At 41.1% G+C, this 21269-nt stretch overlaps 1 protein-coding gene across 9 annotated transcripts in view; it reads right to left on the minus strand.

Annotated features, from left to right (window-relative positions):
* The window catches only part of LOC106495814 (teneurin-4-like), a 315416-nt gene that overhangs the window by 63572 nt on the left and 230575 nt on the right, over nucleotides 1-21269 (minus strand). For all 9 annotated transcript variants that reach the window (XM_067314406.1, XM_067314277.1, XM_067314208.1 and 6 more), the window contains one exon: nucleotides 3642-3930. In XM_067314406.1, coding sequence (XP_067170507.1) covers nucleotides 3642-3864 — 223 coding nt within the window. In that variant the 5' untranslated portion in view covers nucleotides 3865-3930. The remainder of the gene's footprint in view (nucleotides 1-3641; nucleotides 3931-21269) is intronic.

Consider the following 21269-nt stretch of genomic DNA (forward strand, 5'->3'; position numbering starts at 1 on the left):
GGAACCTTTCCTCTGACAACAACTCAGAGCTCATTCAATAAAAACATCAAATTTGAAAGCAGAGAGGGATGGGGAGATGGTGGAATTCTTTAAGAGGGGCAGAAAATACTCATCTTGGGAAAAAAGCAAAATTGGATATGCAATAATCAACAGTCTTGGAGTACACCTAGCAACGCTAATAGAACAGGAAATGTGAAAGTTGGAAGAGTTCTTTCTGTTGAAATCACTGAAATTACATATTGTTGATTTAAATTTCTTTTGGAGATCTCACTTTCCACTCGCTGACCACTCATGACTTGACTCAGTTCAGCTATTCATTCTGACACAATCACAGCAGAGGTTATTTGGCTGCAAATAGATGTAATTGTTTAGCTGACTAAAAATATAACCTGGAAAATGACTCTTGAGTTCAGGTCTAGTTACCTGCAGAGCTTCAAAATCAGTCCAAATCAGTGTGAAGGAGGATTCAAATATTAGCACACTTTGTTCAGAAAGTTGCGCTAGAAAGCTGGGGAGAGCAATTAGTGGCTCCATTTTAATCCACATTTATTTATAAATGCATGCTTTTATTTTTCAACCCTGAATGTCTTTAAAAGGTTTTGGCCACCCATGAATGCCTTTATCTGCACTGTGCATTTATAAGTACAATGCAGCGCTGCTCCCGTTCCAGTACTCCTCGATAGGATGGATTAAAAAAAGGCTTTAACCAGTAGGAGGCATCAGGCTCTGGATCATGGCCAAATACCAACACTGGCGATCAAATTTTGTCTAGCCGGCTTCCTCACGTTCTTTCAATATGAAAATCCCCTGCAGTGGAGTCCAAACTGCCTAAACTATGCATGGGCTACAGACTCAGTTTAGGAACAAGGTTTTCAGCTCAGACATGTTTTTTCGAGCTGAATCTGAACGCGTGATCATCAGGAAAGTTCAGGCCCAGACCTAGCTATAGACCATAAAATTCATATCTACTCATTATTGCAATCTATTCACCCGTTCTAGACCACAAGCTTGTATCCAAAACTGAGTTATGCTTCTTTCCCTGCTCAAAACCACACTGAAGCGCATGATTCTCCTCACATTTCCATCTGTTGATGTTAAATAGCACATTTTAGAATGTGCATCCAATGCAAACAGTCAGATTTCTATTTTTCCAGAGTTTGGTTTCGTGCTTGTGGAAGCACTCTGGCTGGCCACAAACCTCTGCTGCACGAGGAAGATTTCTTACTATAACTTATTTGCACTGAATGATCAGGTGGCTCCAAGCAGCTGCTTTGCTATACTTTTTGGTTAACTTTGCAGCTCCCGCTGAACAAAGAGAAGACGTTTGGATGCAAGGTGAATACCAAGCCAGTGGGACTTGACAGCATTTCCACATAAAGTTCAGGGAAGGAAGTGTTTGACGTCAGGAAAAAAAACAACCATGTTTCCGCTGGTTATAGATCTACAGCTGATAACACTCAAACGGTATAAAGCATTCATGAACTTCACACCTTTTTAATTGACTGAGCAAGGGTAAAGCTTTCCGACAGAGCGGACAGATAGGGATACTCGAGGCTCACAGCTCCGTCAAGCCTTAGAGCCTGGCTTGGGGAACACAGTGCAAGCCTGTGCCAAATTAATCCATTTAACTCCTCTGCGAAACTGTCTGGGAGAATGTCCTCTCCCACTCCATGGCATGATGCAGCAGATGAACTTAAGTTATAAAAAAAAGGAAAGAGTATTTCCCCAGAGACCTAGCTCTTCTCTTCCAGTTCTGCCTTTAATGCAATGCCAGGATAGTTTTAAAAAACATCCTCCAAGGAGTACTGGAAAATGTAATCTTTTTTTTTTCTTTGCTTGCACGCTGCGTGTTTGAGCCAATGATTGTGAGTTCCACCTACCCCTGCAACAAGCCACACTCAACATCATCAGGCACATCAATGTGCACTGTGATGGATGCTCTCCAGTAACAACAGCTCATAAATTATGAAAAATGACTGCTACAATTAACTGAAAATCAAATTTATTTGCAATAAACAGCAGGAGATGCATCGATTTTCATATTCTGTGTTCAGTGTTGCCTTTTAAGCTGGAAGAACTCAAGTCAATAAAAGGAAGATAATAAATATCTGAGACTTTTTAATTCAGGTCTGGTCTATTTTTTGCTGTGCTGACTTGCACGTTTGCTGGCACTCTCACTCTAGCTAAAACCATTTAAATGCTGACTTGTTTATTTACTGAATTTATTTGGTCAATTTGAAATGCTTCCCTCTTCTGCTTTCCAAACCAGTGCTGGAAAGAAATTTGCCTTGCCTTGTTGATGTCAAGCAAGCTAACAGGGCTTGGTTCTCAGTTGGCACAAATCCAAGAGGCATCACAAAGTGAGGTGTGTTCATGGCTTTGTGCCAGTGGAAATTGTGGCACAGAATATCTGGGGTAATCGTTATCACTCTTCAGGCCAGTCTTGGGACTCTCAGGATGAACTGTGAGAACATTATAAAATGAAAAATCTGTGGGTGATACATCAAAAGTATAACTGGAGCCCTGGCTTGGTTAATCTTAACTTCTTCTCAATTAATTTCAGCACATAGACCAATGCTTTTTTTTTACCATTTTTCAGTACCCTACAAAATTTTCCTGGGGAAGTATGAACTTCTGTATAGCAAATTTATGCTCCCTGTCAATAGACTGGCTTTTCTTATTTATCTTTTGCAGGCTTCTTAGTAGAAGTCCATGGACCTGCAGGACCTCGTAGACCCTCAGGTTGAAAACCGCTGACCTATACTAATTCACATCTATCCTGCATGGTGAATATATTGTGTGAAGTGAGCAAACTCAATGACCTAAAAGGTTTCCTTTTCTTTATAGCTTCTTAGGTTCCTTAGTGATCATGAAGTACTTCAGAGCTGCTCAGAAGGAAACTGCTTTTGTGATTGCAAAGTATTACTTACAACACCTATTAGTCCTTTGGTTAATTATTGCCTGTTGCAACTTTCTTGAAATACAAAGGGCAAGACTATGTGCATAGAGATACTTCTGCAACCAATTTTGTTTGTGCATGCCTTAAAGATGAGTCTTGCACCAAAACCACAACTGTGTGATACTTGAAGAGCAAAATTAAGCAGCCCCCAAGTTAAATGAGCGCAGTTATATGCATTCCCTTTGGGGAATCAGTTTCTCCAAAATGCAGAGGGTGCACTAATAGTAGTCTAGGTCAGCTCTTTATGTTCATTGTCTGGAATGCTGCCTATTCCATTTGACTCGGTTTGCCATTTTATGCTTTTCTGGATGGACTTCTAAAAATAATTTATGTGCAACTCTGCCTGACTTCTGAACTAAGACACTCATATGTCTCTGCAGAAAAATGAAGATAAGACTGTAGCAGGGGCTAGAAATCTACCTCACATAGGCAACAACAGCAGTGAAAATGTCACTGCGCTGACTTCAGCCTAGCAATAAACAGGAAAATAAATATCTAGCATCTCTGCTAGGACTGTGGAGCCCATGCTGACCCCTGGACTTCTGCATACTCACCACTTCTGTGACCCAGCCTTGCTAAACTCAAGGCTGGATTAGTATGCCTGCCCACTCCAAGCCAACGTCACTAGGCAGCGTTGATTAACGCGCATTGCTTACAGCAGCACCTGCTGCAACGTGCTCACCTGTTCGGCAGAATTCATCGGCCTCCTGGTGCACCATGTCTTTGACCCGATTGCTGTAGGTCAGCCTGGAGTCTTGGTCATAAGCCTTCAGGGTCTCGCTGGAGCTGTAGGACTTCTGGGGTGCCTTGCTGTCCTCACTCTCCGCTGAAGAGCTGGTATAGCGGCGCTCAGTGTCGCGGCGCCTAGTCAGAGATCGGTACGGTTTCCTTTCCTTCACATCCATGGCACTTTTGTCTGAGTCTTCAACATTAAAATAATGACGGCTGCGTGGTGATCAGATCAGAATAATCTGAAAGAGAGGATGAAAGAAATGGGACCTAGGTTCATGCCACTGGACACCTGAAGCCTACTTTGCCTTTTCTTATGCATTCTTATCCTGAACAAAAGAAACGTTACTTAATGGACTACAGGAAAACCCTCTCGGAACAATTACTGATGGAAAGAAAGATTTAATTATGTGTGACTCAGAGCTCACTTACAGTTGCAACAGCTAGCAGGACACATACACACAACAACCTGCATCTGTCTGAATTGGGCATGTACTCAGGGATTTCAAGCTGACTGGTGATTTTTTGTGTCCTATTTCCACAGGAAGTGATTCAGACACCTAGAGGAGCCACATTTTCTGAATGCATCGGTCACCTCACCTCTGGGAAATCAGGCCATGCTGAAATGTCTCTTTTGGGGCATGCGGAGGACTTTTGAACATGCTATCCTATAGTTTTAGAAGTGTTTTGATACATCATTAGAGTATAGAGAGAATGGGGAAGAGAATAAAAGAATAAGAGATGGGGTAAGAAAGCAAGCAGGAAGAGAGATGGAGAGAAAAGGGATGAAGGACTGAGATATAGAATGAACTCAGATGAAAATGTCTTCCTGTTCTTTGGGGTCCTCTTTACATTGTTGGAAATATACTGGAACCGCAAATAAATGCCTGTGCTCTACTTCACATAAGAGCATGGTCTGGGATTTATTCCTGGGGGAACACCAGTGTATATATTCGGGCATAGAAACACACAGAGAAAACTGGTATCAGAAATAAAACTTATATTAAAAATATTTTTGCCAAAATACTTAATGAAGTAAATTGGCTTTTCACTTTAAGCTTATTAAATGCAACATAAGGTACTGAAAGAGAAAAAAGTCACTGACTTGCAGCAACATGGTAAAATATATTTATGAGTACCTAAACTGGTGCATGAGGCAAAATACCCAGAAAAAAAACACAAATAAAACACTGAAAACTGCAATTACAGGCAGAGGTTCTTGTGAGCTGAATCCTCCTTCCTGACTGCTAAACAACAGAAACCGAGTCTCTGAATGCCACAACAACATACCATGGTTTACTACCAGTACTGAAAAACAGAACAGAAGAAGAACAGAAAACATTTATCATTCCTTGGTCTTTTTTTGGATCAAATGCGTATGAAGATGCATTGGCAAGGAATGGATCATGCTCATTTGGCATTTATCACAAAATCAAAAGACTGATTTGAAAGAGTGAAACATCTTAGCCATCCTCAAAAAAAAACCCAAAACAAACAAAAAAACACCTTCTAGTAACTGCAAGTACGTTGATTGTAGCGGGAACCTAGCTGGATCATGCGCTTCACTTATAGATCTAAAGTGAGGTGAGAGGAATCCAGTTCTAGGAGGAACTTCACTGCTGGTACCAATGAAAAATGAACTATAAAGAGTTATGACAACTCTTGAAAGGCTAAATCCTGTATATACTAATGAAATTTTACTCCTCCATGACTTTTACACCCCAACCTCGCTTCAGACGCTATGCCTTGAATTTGTGTTGCAGCATAGCGTAGCTACAGCCTAATAGCCAAGTTTAGACGCGTGTCAAGTTTTGCAGGTTGGCTTAAGGGGATGTGGTACAGCTTATCATTTGGAGCTCTCAAAACCATGAGCCCCTAAAAGATCCTAAGCACAGGTTCTGAGCCAACAACACCTAGTTCTAACATAGCGGCTTGAAGACAGCATTTTATTACAAATTTCTTACTTGTTCATCCACCTGGCACAAGCATGAGCGTGTCCCAGAGCTGGAGAGCGACTGCAGGAGGAAGCAAGAGCAGCAGGATGGGTGTAAGGTACCCATAAAACTGGGTAGAAAGAAGGAGGGTCCCACTCCTATTTCTCCAATGGTGATTTTAGTATAACTGTTCTCTGGGCTTTCTCCCTTTAATCTCCAAAATGAACTTTACTAGGATAGAACCCAGTTCCAAAGACCTGTAAATTTTCTGTGGCTTTCTTCCCTTGAATTAAGACACTGCTTTATTAAAAAAAAAAAAAAAAAAAAAAAAGCACTGAATTTTATCACAGTCAGTTCCAGTGATGGCAGCGGACCAAGTTCACACTTTCTATTTGTCAGCAAAACACACAGAAACTATCAAACACAAATAGGAGGGTTGTTGGGGGGGGAGGCGGAGCTTACAACTGAGCTGTACTTGAGTCATCAGCAGAGTGTTTGAGTACCAGTTTGATTTTAAACATGTGTTTAAACTTGCTGAACTCGAAGACTTAAATTCAGCCTGTATAAATTCAATATACTGAATGCAAATGGGACTACTCACCAGCCAAAATTTACACGCATTAAGCATTTTGCAGAGTAAGGGCCTGGGTGGTACAGAAACTAAGGCCTGCATGAAGAAGCAAGAGCAAGAGAAATGGTATTATACTGAGGGCCAGTTAAATATACTAATAGTGTGTAAGCGGTCTACCAAAGATTGGTGGAATTCCCTTTTGCTGTATTGAATCAAAAATACTGGCATTTTCCCCAATGGAGAGCAGAAAAAGGAACATAACATTCTACTGACAAATTTGATTACTTTTTAGTGCATTGTCTTCCTACCTAAAAAAAAAAAAAAGCTTTTTTGCTTGAAAAATTATGACTTTTTTTGCAACTGTTACTGAGTTGGTGTATCTATCTCCTTTATATCATCACTGTTTGGGCAAAATCCTCAAAAGGAGCAAAATTGTTATAACTTTTAATAAAGCATCTTAAAAACAGGCTCCTTCACAAGAGCACTGTAACTAAGGGCTGTTAGAATGGACACTGAAATTGTGGTTTATTGTCATGGGGGATGGAGATAGTGAGATGTGAGGCCAAAGCAGTTACTATATTCTGCAGCAAAGAAATGAGGAAAGGCGGCTTCTATCTACTCAAGAGTATTGTAGTAATTCCTACCAAGGGCCAATCATTTAAAAACCCTCTAGCGGGAGACATACATGTGCCAAGAAAACCTTTATGCACAGCTAGAACCCACAAGGTACAAACAGGGTCTGTAATTACCATTAGTAACCTTGCAGCTTAGGAAATGGCCAAAAAAACATCAGGAAATTGACTGAATTCCCAACAGATGAAGGTTTTCTTTTTGTAAAGAAAGGCGTGGAAAAACTCAAATTCCTCCTACAGTTCATCAAAAATAGCCCTGTAAATTTGCACCATTCACATACACATTCCTCTATAACAGTGCTTCAATTCCCAATTCATTCACGTCTTTATAAATTTAACTTTCCTCAGCTCTTTCTTCCACTCTCTCTCGCTGCTTGTAAGGAGACACTTTTCCACTGGAAAGGTCACCCCCAAAACACAGAATGGAGTTTATTTTTTTGCAAAGAAGGAACTGTTGCATTTAACTGACTTAAGTAAGTTTCCAGCATCTCTCCATGGACATGCGATTCTTGTTATCTCATTTTATGGCCAAATTCCCAGAGGTTTTAGATACCTTGTTTTCCATGGAGTTGTGTCGGCAGAGAATTTGCACCGTAGTGTTTCTCTGATACATTATTTTTTTTATCTGCCACTCCTTGCGCCTTGATTCTACTTCTGCTGCAGTTTCATCTATGCCATCAGGATCTCTCCTTTTCCCCTGACTTCTCTTGCACATAGAGAATACAAAGAATCACACTTGTCTTGGTTACATACTCAACCACCAGTTTCTTCCAGCCCTTAGCTAATGATTGCTCCTCATTATTTAAAAATCTTCCATAAATTTGCTGCAGCCTATATAAAAAAACAAGGTTTCTTCTCCCTCTCTCCTTCGCCCATGATTTATCTAATACTGTCCTTTCTGTCCCTTCACTCTTGCTCCCTCCATTCAAGCAAAAAAGCCTTCTGTACATATATATTTGGAAGAGACTTTCTTGTCCTATAATGAAGTGCTTCTGACTCAGTTTGATTCATATCAAAATCCACCTCTTTATCTGTGGGACGTTTAATAGAAATAGCCATTATTTATTGTTGTCAGCCCTTTGAGTGGACACTACAAGCCGGACCGCAAGCCAGTTTGTGACGCAATTCACAGCCTGTACAACAGAAATATGCTTCAGGCTTTGCTCGCTCATCTCAGAAAATCCCACTGAACCCAGCAAGGGTTACTCACATGCTAAAGCCTGGGGAATAAGCCCCCTCAGCATAGTTATATTTTCTAGAGACACGGGGCTTGACTCTCCTCTTATCCTTGCGCATATTTCAAGAAGTGGAACAAAAAAATCAACTTTCTGGTTCTGGCGCAGTAAATGCAATGCTTATTTGCAGCTCTTTTTATTTTGCTTTTGCTCTGCTTGGCTCTCAAGTAATCCCTTTTATTATGTTTTATCCTTTATATCTATCCGCCTCATTCTCAGTTCTGTTGCTTTTTGTTGCTCTTTGGAGCTTTGATTAACCACACCGGCTTTGTGCTGCAGAATCGCACTCAATGAATGGCAGGGGGAATGATTTATTTTCTGAGTCACCGCTCAAAAGACAAACTTCCATCAATCAAAACCCAGACAAGAGCGTGTGACACCACAAAGCGATACGCGAGGAGGCGCTTACAGCAAAAGGGACAGGTGGTCTTTGATAGCTGACTTACATTGCAGGTCACTAATCACAGAGATTAGCAGCAAGGTGATAGACAGCGCCTGTTCTAGAAGGCAGCGTGTCATATCATCCAATTTTCTGTCAAAATATAAGTGTTTAAGTGGTAGAGGTAGCTTTATGTGTATCCTATATAGTTATGGCAACAGGGTGATGAGAAAGTTGGAAGAGTGAAATATCTTGTCTCTGTGAAGATGTAGGCATGAGTCCTGGTGCATCGATTCAGCCCACCTGTGTTCTGGGGGGGAGTAAAGCGACTTCCTACCGCCGTTTGCTCTCCTCTGAAAAACTGCCTATGTTAAAATGGCATCTTCTTACTTGGCAAGGCCTTCTTTTTGTCTTCTTAAAGTAGATCTTCTCATTCTGCTGCTTAGGGCAACTTTTTAGCTATTTTTTTTTTTATTGCTGCTTGCCTTCGTAGAGTGAACACAGCCGCAGAATACTGGAATTTTATTTTCCCTCCTTTGGACTCCACAGATCAAATCATTAACTAAGATCCAATGCTGGTAAGTAGTGAATGAGTATCCTCTTCTTCATTTTATAGGGGAAGAAATGAGGCATGGGTAGGCAAAGTGACTTAAGGTCGTACAGGGAGAAAGTGAAAGAACTGAGCACAAACTCTTGATCTGCCAAGCAGAGTCTGAAACTTAGCCCTAAATTTTTTGAAAATCAAGTCACATAAGCACAGTAGAATACTAAATTCAACAAATCTTGGCCAATTCATGTCTGAAATCTTTGGGTGAGAAGAGTAGCATGAACCTCAGATATTATTAACAAGATGCTCTTTCATGTTTGATAGAACCCTTCAGTCAGAAAGACTGTGGAGCATGTACAAATACAGCTCTGTCTGACCACTGAAATAAAATGTGAATGATGAGAACATCATACAGAGGTAGTTTTTCTCCAGGTTATACATTAATATTCCCCACAACTCCAAGAGACATTGGGATCAGAACAACAAAGATACTGGGGAAGTTATCTCCAGTTCAGGCTCCTAAGTTGCAAACGAAGATGGTGGGAGTTCAGATGCCCGAAAGACTTCCTGGATGTGGTTATCAAAGTCCTATAGCAAATTAATTCAGCATTTGATAGTTAACATCTTATTTGAAACAACTGACTCCACAGTGACAGTCAGGCTTCTTCCATGAGGATGCAAATGCCTCGTACTAGACTTAAAATGTTCTGGTCTCAAGATCAGTTTAAACAAAACGTTGAACCAGGGAAATTTAACATGGTCTTTTCCATCTGTCCAAAAATTCTGCAGTATTGCCTGCCATTCCACAACTAGCCTAAAGCATAAGGGCACATAAATGTAGTGCTGAATGTTCTGGCATATTCAACAGATATTTGGGCACATACTTTTTAGTTATTCAGATCAAATTTGTATAGTTAGGTGATCAGAGGCTGCAATGATCTCATCTTAGCAAACCTGTAACTGCAGCTTAAACTGCATGATGCTACTTCCAAGGTTTTGGGGACATCCTGCTATAACATAAAAAATTCCTGTGTTTTTTATTAAACTTTAAGCTTCAGATTTATAACAGAGGTTCATATCCCAGGAGGTCTTTATATGAAATAAATTAAGCTGTAGGTATAATATCCTCTCACATTTTGGCCAACACTTTGGAAAGAAGCAGGCACAAGAGAGAAGAATGAAGAATTGAGTTAATACTGCTTGGCTTGAACCCAGCACTTGAAGAAAGTAACAAAACTTCACTTTTCTGGCCACAACCACTAGGCCATTCTTCTACTGGTAAGGGACTTGCAAGGCAATTAAAAGAGTCTAATCCAAAAGATATGGTTTATGACCTCCTTGTAAATAAATCTAAAAGTGCAATGAGCTACAGGTCCAGAAAAGCCTAAAACAGTAGTTAAAATTTGAAGTATGGTGAGGAAGCATGAAGGGAGCTGGTATGCAATTATCCCAATTATTTCTGGTTTGGGAATCCCTTAAGTCTTCTTCACTTTCCTCTCATGGGCTGGAGCCTTCAGCTAGTGGAAGATTTATGGCACAGAAGAGAAAAAATTTTCAGATAGTTTTTGACTAGTGCAAGCAGTTTGCTGCTGCTGTCATCAGAACTCTACTCTAGCTTCCCCCAGGACGGCAATTACTTTGGAAACAATCTTATCTTAATATTGAAATGCTATTTATTAGTCTATTTAGCCAGTCTTGGACAAAAATGCCTTTTCTTCAGAACCTCAATTTAATACATAACGTGTAAAGGCATTTAAATAATCAGTGCCTGAAGAGCCAACCTGACAATGTAGACTGATTTAGGTTCAACCTGCAATTTTTTTCTGACTCACTGTAGCAGACTCCAGCTGTGGGTGTGTGATGGAGAAGGGCTCAAGTACAAAATGTGCACCTGCTACAGGGATTTTTTATTATAAGATGTAGCCCATATGAAAGTGTAGCAACAACCCCAGGACAATTTCCATGAATGGCCTGTGTCTTCCAACCTCTTTATCCCACCATTTGGTAAGGAAATATCCACACTTAGATGCACTTCACTCCCTCTTTATCCTTACTTCTCCACCAAGTAAACCAAATGAGGAGACTATCTAACCCTTTTAAAGCATTACCCCTATATGGACTCTGTGCAGTCACAGGCAATATTTGCATTTCTGAAAGATTCTGGGAAAAATAGGAAGCAATGATGGATTTTATCTGCATGTAGATACCCAAAGCAAAACTAGCAATCTTAGTAAGGTATCAGAGGCCTGATGAACTCTCTTTACACAGGAAAACTTTTCAAAGGACTGTGCATTAACTGCTCAAATAAATATACTCAACAACTCCGGACCAGTTGCATATGACACAGCTGTGTCTAAGAGTTGACCGTCCTCTTAAGAGGTCCTGAAATCCTGCACATAAGAATGATTATTCTGGGTCAGACCAAAGGACTGTCTAGCTGGTCCATCTACCCTGTCTACCAATGTCCAATGGTGAGTTCTTTGGAAAAGTAGAAAGATAAAGTGTTTAAGAACAGTGGTTTAAGAAGTAAGGTTGGTCCTTCCCCTTAATGCACGCCCAGGATTCAGGGGTTCAGCATATACCTTAGCTGGGCAACTGGATTTGATAATCCTTCATTGACATATCCACTGTGAATTCGTCTAATCTAATTTGAAACATAAATAGTTTTGGCCTCTGCAACATCCTGTGCCTAGTCCTGCAGTGTAATTATGTGTTGTGTGAAAAAGCACTTCCTCTTCTCTCCTTTAAACTCGCTGCCTGATGTGTACAGGTCTTGTCTCTTCTATAGGGATATTAATGAGCTTTCTATAAGAGCAAGGCTTTGAACTCATACCCAGTCTCAAACTTACCTTACTTATCACTATTGTGCATTATTTCTGCTCTCACTGAAGAGAGCTGAATAAGGGTTGGGACTGTTTTAGGAGAGAAAGCATATGTGCCATTTCTCCCTACACCACAGCACCACAGCAGGCTCTAATCCTGCCCCTAAAAATACCGATACTCTCAGGAGTGTCTGTGTTTCCTGCAGGAAAACTAAGAAAGAGAAAACAGTTGATATGAAAAAATAATAGAACAATAGTTTATGCCTATATTGGCTTTCACTACTGCAACTAAAAGGTCGGGGATGTCACAGACTCAACTGAATTTGGAGAAATGTACTCAAAGATATACTCAAAAAACATTGTTGGGGACAGATTCATTTGGTATCTACCTATTTATTAATACTATTTATACACTCTACAGAAATCCGTGATAAATAGCTTCCCTCAGCAGAGAGAGTGAGGATCTCACCTAAACAGGCAGAACAAACAACATAGGGAAAAGAAAGTGTTATCCTTTTGCAAGGAAAAGTAGGTATCTTGCCCAAGTCACAGGATTCAAGGAACTAGCACCTAAGCCTCCTGCGGGATTAGTCAGGAGGCGAGACTGCCTTTTTCTTGTGTATCGTGTAAAATTGTCCCAGCTTGTGTTGCAGATTTCGAGGCTGCTGGATAATCTGTCCTTGCTTTCCTTCAGCAGAGAGAGAAACAAGCCCATTTTCTTCTCCTGATAAAATCCCCAGAAGAGTCAAACTTCAAACCAAGTTTATTAAAATATGAATTATCTGTAAAAAGACTGCAAAGGCCCATGAATTGATTTCTGATTTTCTATGGACTTATTTTAGGATTTCACTGTGAGATAATCAGAGTGTATTGAGAGATGCTAGGGATTGATTAATCAGTATAACTCCTACTGTGTCCAAAGCTTAACTTTCAATTACACTTTGAGCTTATGCAGTAGGCAGTATATTTTTCTTAGGTAAAATGCCTACAGGGGAAAAATAAAAAGATTAAAATAGAAAATTAGAAATAGAAAATAATGTCTGTTTCTTTTTTCTTTTTTTCTTAAACAGAGAGCTCCCCCATTGGAATAAGGAGAGGTGTCACCTCTAATGAGGGTTTTTAAGCAGATGCAGTCCCTCTTACAAAGTGAGAACTCCATCCAAACTCCCCACAAATCACTGCTGCTCAACACGAACTATGTTCTGGCAAGAGGACTTACACCTGATGGCTGGGCTGCAGCACAACCCAACCTGACATGTCCAGGGCATGAACACGCAGATTAGCCCTTCCAGATGCACCAGTGCTGCAGGACTTCAAGAAGTATCTAGAGAAGGGCTTAAAAAATTAGTGATAAATAATATTGTGGTTCAGGTGAAAATATAATTCATTGTGTTCAATTGCAAAATTCTGCTTTCCTACTTGCCCAAAGTTATCAGAGTATCATCAGGGTTTATTTTTACTTACTTTTTGTTTTTTAGCATCATAAAATTTACCTTCTGATTTTATGCTGTAACTTGTAAATCTACAGGGAAGGGTGGACAGGCTGCCCAAATAAGTAGAATTTGTCTCACACAGCTTTAGATATGTATTGTGCAAACATCAACAGCCAAACTAGTTACTTTTGGTTCTTTTTATAATCAGTGAAAAGTAACGGCCAATTTTAGGGCATGATCATATGAACTATTTTAGATGTCTGCTATAGACATGAATAAATTCTTACCCCAAAGTGACTCTCTTTTTCTGTTGACTACAAAGGGACTCTAGGTTGACTAGTTCAGGAGCAGGAGTCTAAATTTGATCGGATTATCACGCTGGAGAGTTTTTCCTTCAATCATGCTGTTGTATGATTGTCATATCTTAATGACTTAGCCCAGTAAATTTTCAAGGAGGTGCGTTTGCATGTGTCCCATATCACAGGTAGAACAAACACACAGATGGGAGGTGACCTAGGTAAAGGTCCCACGGGAAGTCAGTAGCAAAGACTATGCAAACCCAAGCTCCTGTGTTACTTCATAAGCTTGTTTGATGGAGTTCGTTGATTCTGTGTCAGTGTTCATGAAAGCTGAATTTCCTGTAGATAATATGATAGATAAATGATTTACCCAAGTCCAAACTGGAAACTGAATTCCAGGTTGCTGATACTGAGATCACTAATTTAATGACTAAGTGATACGTCTTTCTGTGGCAAAACAGAATGACTTCTTAAGTCATTTTTATAATGAACGAGAAGTTTTTGTATCGTTTAACAAAAGGGGCAGAAAGGCTTATGGTCTGCTGAAGGAGAGCTGGACTCTCATACTCGAGTTGAGCTGGAAGAATATTCAGTAAAAACATGCAGGAATAAAAGGAAAAAGCAAAAGGATGGGGGTGGGGAGGGGAGGGGAGAAGGCAACTGAACATGCAAATGCGTCTTTTTAGCCATATCTTTAATGACTAGTTAGACCGTGTATTAGAAGTAATTGAACTAGCTCTCAGTCAACAAAAGATGCAAATAGATTGTAAAGCAGAACAGGATCACATTAATTTACACTAAACCAAAGAGTAATTAGTTAGTGTTTGAGCAGTGCTTAGAAAGCAGAAAGTGCTATATAAATGTTAATTATTACTATTTGTTTCAAATAGATGCAACAAACTCAATCTCTTATGCATCTTACAAGGTAAAAGACAAATAAGCAAAACTAAGTAACAGGCTCTCTGCCATTTAGCTGATACACAGCAAGGCACCTCCTGGAAAACACGCAGTCTTATTCAGTGGACTTCTCTAAATCACAAATTTTGAACTGAAGTCATAAGACCACTTTCTATCTCCACTAGAAAATGAAAAAAGGGAGAGCCAAGGCTCGATGCTTATCATGATGCCACTATCTCTGCACTGTGTTGTGTGCGTTTCTGACCTTGCACAAGGCCACAAGACAAGAGAATTTAAGAGAACAAGGCCCTGGGTTTAAGTAGCAAGCAAGCCATCTTCATTTTGAACCATACAATTGCTCCTGAGATAGAGAAATAGTTATGTCTACTGCTGAGAAGCAAGAATCTGGGAAACAGCACTAGTTTCTTTTACGCCTAGCTGTACCACTAATTTATTGTGTGATCTTGGACAAGGCATTTAACCTTTTGGGCCCATTATATGAAAACCAGATATAACCATTCTTCGCTGTTTCACAGCCAAGTTAAGGGTCTTGTTTGATGCTTTTAAGCATGTCATTTCAATAAATTATCTATGAGACATATATCACTATTAAGAAGATGACCGAGGGAGTCTGAGAGTCTAACAAGAAACTTATTAGGTGAGATCATACAGTTTCAGGATGGATTCAGAGCCATGGCGTGCTAATGATTTGCAAAGATTATCAGTCTCGTCAGAGTCATGGACATAAAAGGACCCGAAAGTAAAGTACTTATCTGCTTTTTTTGCAATAAATTCTTGACCCAATTTCCTTCCTACCCTGGCAAACTCTTGCAGAGAAGAATGATAAAGAGCAGGGATCCAAACACTTTCAATGTTTTAAAATCACAGTGGTTAATGCAATTAAAAATGTAATTTATATGAATGAAATGCTTTGCCAGGATATGAGCTAGTAAAAACCTATATTTAATACTCAGAATTTTCAAAGCAGTTTACAAATGTTAATTCATTAGCTAACCATTATATCTGCAAAGAAGGAAGTGGTACAGATGGAGACAGAGTAGAGAGCAACATCCTCGGACATAAGCTTCTGAAGCCAAATCTCTATTTCTACATATTGTTGTCCGAGTGAAGCTGGATCAATGCTTAAATCTGCTGGATGCAGAAATCCACAGGCAATCCAATTGTCAAGAATCCTTTAAGCATAAGTTTGTTTTTACCAAAGCTCAGTCTCGGTGAAGGAACGGGTCCGTGTTACGGTGTTTCTGAGGACAAACCCGGTATGAGATGTTCCCTCCTGCCAGGGCTCCGCCACCCTGCTGTTTGCTGCTTCCCTGCGATCCTGATGCTGCTGTTTGTAAAACTACACCATAAATCTGATGGGGGAAATGGTCTGGAATTAAAAAGAAAAAGAGCCCTTATCTGCCAAACACTTACCTTTTCCTCTTTTTTTTTTTTTTTAACTTAGCGCAATTCATTGGGCTAGATTAAAACCAATCTGTTTCTAAGGTGTAGTTTCACAAGAAAGAGGGCAACAAACGTGCAGGAAGGAAAACAGTGTGGGAACCTCTTTGCCACCATCTAAATTGTAAGGTGGAACCATCTCCCTTTACAGTCATAGTGTACAATAACTCACTGGATCTAAAGTTAGTTAGCATTTCTAGCCTGTTTTTCAAGCGGTAGAACAGGGGATTTCTATTAGCTCTTCTAATACATCTTTTCCAACTCTTGCCCCTACCACCCATGATCAGACGTACATTTTGTAACTTTTAGAGATAATTTTGCTCAAATTCTGCCAAGAGAGCTGCCGCTACTTTGTGAAAAATGCCTTGCTGAAACCCCTCTGCTTCATGTCTGCACTTCATCCATTTTTCCTTAGTAACAGGCCTAAGCTTCTCTGTTTTTAATTGGAATTTCTGTTCATCCTTTATTCTCTTTACAGTATCTTTACTACACTATTTTAAAGAAAAGTTTAAAATTGTTGCAAGCAAGACAGTCAAATATGCAGGCAGTCAGCATTTTCTTTCCCCTCTTTTCCTTTCCTTTTATTTCAGTAGCAATTATTGGTATCCCATACAGGAGAAATGAATATAAAAAAATGATCACATCTCCCTCACTGCCTTGGAGCTTTTTGTTTCATAAATCATGCTGTGCGTAAACTATATTTAAGATATCCTACAAATCATGATTTTTATGATGTATTTCTGGCTGGTGTGGTCTGAATTTGTTGTGTCATCTCCTGACCGGCATTGGGGTTTACACCAGTAATGCCTTTTGCGAACTTTTGTGCATCTGATTCAAAGCCCATTAGATTACATGGAAGTATTTTCCACTCATTTCACTTGGGGAAAGGAGTGGGTTTCTGAACTGAGCTCTCTCTATAAAACTTCTTAATGTTCACATTTATGGTATGGGTTGCCCTGTATCATCTTTCAGCCTTCCAAAGTGCCAGTGCTGAGGATGGAAATGAATAAAGTTAAGAAATAGGAGTCTTTTGGAAATCTTCCCAGAGTGACCCCAAATGACCGTAATCAGAAACATGTCACAAAGCACACGGGCCAGGTTTTTTGATGTAGCCGGTGACCTCGTGAGCCTCTGATTTGCAAGGAACCCCCTGAGGATCTTCAAGCGGCATTTTTGATGGAGCAGGTACTTCTCCGAAATTTGTCTCATTTCTGGCTTTATAAGCATAGCATCCGATATAATTAAGTCAGTTCTGAAACCTTCATTCTGTACTTATATGTAGCTGGGGTCTCGGGCAGCCCGGTGTTCAAGCTGTCACTAAGCTCAGTCAACACCGCGTTGAGCCATTAGGCTTATAAACAGGTTGAACCTAAAACACCGGGGCCTGTGAATTTAAGCTGATTTCTTGGGTAGGTAAGGAGATATTTATATTTTCATTTAGCTTGAGTGATACCAGCACCTGCCACTTGCTCTAAACAGAGCAGTTAACCCGTAACTCGCCCTGTCAACTCCTGTTGACAGAAACCAAAGCAGATAAATTAATGGCTCCCCTGAGAGGAATGAACTGAGAAGACTCATGTAAACAAATACCTCACAAAATGCAACCGCATTAATAGGAATAGAAATTAAAGAGAAAACCCCTCCGTCCAAGGTAGGCACAGAAGGCTGAGGGCAACCCCCCAAATGATGCTAGAAGGGAGGAAAATCAGCTGGCTGCTTCGTAGCTCACGGTGCTCGCTGGGGCAATGGCAGGCAGGCAATCCCCGAGGCAGCCGAAATAATTTCAGCCCCAACGGTGCTGATGCCTGAGATATCTTTGTTTTTTTCTTGAGATGTGCGTATGGGTGAATATCGTCCTTACCGCCTCCGTGTGCATGCACACAAAATCCCGCTGCGGCAAACGCACCCCACAAATGGCAATTCGAACAAAAAGGAGGGGGAATATGCGATTGCCTTAAAAATCTCTCTTGCTCGGAGGGAAACGTGTAGGCAGCTCAGTGCTCCTTGGCTTCTTCCTTCATTTGCGAGCAGGTTCGGTATCTTTAGCCGCTTGGTCTCAGATGTATTGGGGACGTGGCTCTGTGACATGAACTGAAGAGCATTCAATTACTTCTTCTATCAGGGGACAATACCGAGGCATTTAGACATCCCGGTGATGGACAATCTTATAAAAGGCCAAATCAGTAGGTCAGTTGATTGGGCCCTTGTTTGGGGATGAATCTAATTAAATAGGAGTTTTTTTTTTTTTTTTCTCCACATCTCTATGATCCTCCTCTCTCAAATCTGTTTCTCTTATTTCCCCTGTGATGAGGAAAAGCTTTTCCAGCTACCACCTGTTTATTTAAGCTTTTGAGAGCTCCCGGGCCCTGCAGGGTTTGTACTCCTCGCAATCCTCCAAGGCAGAGAAATGGGGTGAGGGGGGAATTTATGAGACCATAATGCTGCTTTTAGAGCTAATGTCTACTGAGATGCTACCCCCTCCTCCCCGCACACAGCCTGACCCCCACTGTCCTGGTCAGGATGGCATCATAACTCCTGTTTGAGCTGCACTCCCTGGTTGCAACATCTGGATGGAGAAGGTGGGAAGATTTTACCCCAGACTGCAGGATCTCAAGCGGCTTTTTGTCTCCCTTGCACCCCAGCTCGACCAGGAATGTGAAGAAGTCCCAGGCAGAGCTTTCTCTGAGGTGTTAGACTACAAATTGTAATTCAGGGAAGGGTGTCGGGGGGAGAAGTATAGCACCAAAGAATGAAGCTGTAAAGGGAAATCTTGTTCACATGTGTTTTACCTCCTACCCTGGCATTGTTTAGTGTCTGTGCCTTGGCTTGGATTGAAGCCAATGAGTCAAACAACATTCTCCTTGTAATTATATGCTTAATGGAAACAAGCAGAGGTCTCCACAGCCTAGATTTGGAAAGAATTGTTTCTTAAGTAGTTGCCTCCGAGGAGGAAGGAGGGGGGGACATGCAGAAGCTGTGAGGACGGCGTGAAGTTGGAAGGGCATCGATCACAGCGGGAACGCGCGCTCTGGGGGCTCCGCTACGCTCTCCAGCCCACACCGAGCCGTCAACGGAGCTGCGACGGCATCTCTTTGGTGAGCGAATGAAGAGCAAGAGGTTGTGCTGAGCGACCCTCTCCCTCTCGCTTTCCTGCTCTGCTGGGTGGCTGCTGGCAGCACCTCTGAAAAGCACATGGTGGCATTGACACCTACAGCAGAGACCCAGGCGTGTGACAGAGGTGACCTGGCCAGACTTGCCACGGCATTTTGAATAAATATCTGCCCCCCTGCCAGGCTGTCTGCTTCACCCTTTCTTCTAGGGGTTAATGGTCCTATAAGAGCACCAACAATAAAGAAATGTGCCTCCCCTGGAGCCTTATCAGCATAAAGCCCAGCATCATAATTCAATTTATAACCCTGCTTAAGCTTGGTTGGAGTTAGGATGTCAGGCATGACAGTCCTGGAGGACTGGGCCAGCAGATACACCTTGCCTTCCACCACCCCCGCTGTGGGAATGGCAGGAGAGCAGGCAAACAGCCGGGCACAGAGGCATTTGAAGCCGTCACAGGAGATTCCCAGTAAGGGTCGGTCTCAGCTCCACCACACTCGCCTCGCTTTAGGTGTGCGGGAAGCCGGCATCGCTGCAGGAAAGCACGAGGCGGGACAGCCCCGACAGCACGCTTTGAACGTGAGAGCTGCAAAGCTGCTCTTGACAGCAGGGCTCTACGTAAGTGCACAGGCAAAGGGTGTTAGTCAGGGTCACAGATATATAGTCAAGAGCCTGTCCTGAGGCTAACGTGCCTTTGGCTCTCTTGCTTCATGCTTTTCAGTGCTCATTAGCTGATCCATATCAGAGCAGGCAGCTGCTTCATGAGAGAAGGAGGAAAGTGTAGACCACATATCTGGCTCCGGGATTTTGGAATCAAGGAAAAAAGCGATAAGGAAGAGGTAAAAGCACTGGTCAGGATCCCAGCTTTGGGCTCAGGGTCAGGCCAACATTTTCTTCTGCAGGACTGCAGAGGGAGAAACTCTCCAGGAGTGTCTTTAAGTAGTATTATAATGACTTTACTATTAGTACCTAGCTTGTCTGTGTCCCTTTCTTAGCCATCACCTCCCCTTGCCTTTTCTGGCCTATGCTTGCACTTTATAAATTGGTATGAAGCCAACAGCAGCTTTCCAGTTGGCCCAGTTTATTTTTTTATTTATTTATCTATTTTTCTTTTTTTTTCTTCTGAGGCCACTTCTTATCTCTTAGTGAAATGTTTTAATTTCATCCTTGAAATAAAAATAAGTAAACATTTCACTAAGAGATAAGAAGTGGCCTCAATAATTTCTCAGTTTGGAAACAAATGTATTTAAACTTTCTTTAAAACAAACAAACAAACAAACAGAAACAAAAGCTGTAAATTGGTTTTGATAGTTACATCTATTGCTAAAAAGCATTAATAATAACGCATTGGTCCTCAATGAGATCTTCCACCAATCTAATCCGGGAACAGCTCTACTGAAATCAGAGACACAAAGGCTATATCTACACTAGTAAATTAAATATTTTATTACAGTAAATAAAAGTCTGGGACTGTTCCCCAGCACTGAGGCCAACTGGCATGGAAAAGCCTTCATCTATATTATAAACCCTCCTAGTATCCAAGACAGGATGGCTGTACGCTTCTGTCTTTTGGGATTGGCCCTGGCCCATGCTAATGCCTGAGCCATGATCAGAAATTGTTTGGCCAAGGTCAAAATACTGCCAGGAACCTCTGTTAATTGTTGCTTAGCTGTTGTTGAACAATATGAACAATAATTCCCTAGTATTGTTTAATTTACTAGTATAGAGATAACCAAAATCTGAAGCAGGCCAAACTGTAAGGAAATAGGTACCTCTGTGTTTACAGTAGCTTTCAGATTCTTTTGTAAATGAAAATATGCTTATTTTGACTGTAAGTTAATTATATAAGCCATGATCTCAGTATGATATCCTGCTCTTTAGCCCACTTTAGCATTGCCTTATCACTGCTTAAGTGCTTTGCCGTGACCTTTGAATAACTAGGTGATAGTAGTCTCACAGCTGGCAGACTCAAGTGTAACAATAATTGGGACCTTGGATTTTTTTTGAAGGAAAACCCTTTTCCTTCTCCTTCCTCCCAAGATTGTTGAGCAGTGTAATTTTTCTCAGCATTCAATCTCATTTTCTTTCTTCCTCTTTTTTTGGGGGGAGAGGGGGCAGCAAGCGAGACAGAACTGATTTTTCATTAGAAGATGTCCACAGATGAAGCAGATATCATTTAGAGCACGTTGTCTAGGAATGAAGGTAATAGCAAGCAGAGAGGAAATGTTGTCAGATTGCCCTCCCAGCTCTAATCTCTGATTTC

The sequence above is a fragment of the Apteryx mantelli genome, chromosome 1 (assembly GCF_036417845.1).
Source record: "Apteryx mantelli isolate bAptMan1 chromosome 1, bAptMan1.hap1, whole genome shotgun sequence".
Classification (NCBI taxonomy): Eukaryota; Metazoa; Chordata; class Aves; order Apterygiformes; family Apterygidae; genus Apteryx; species Apteryx mantelli.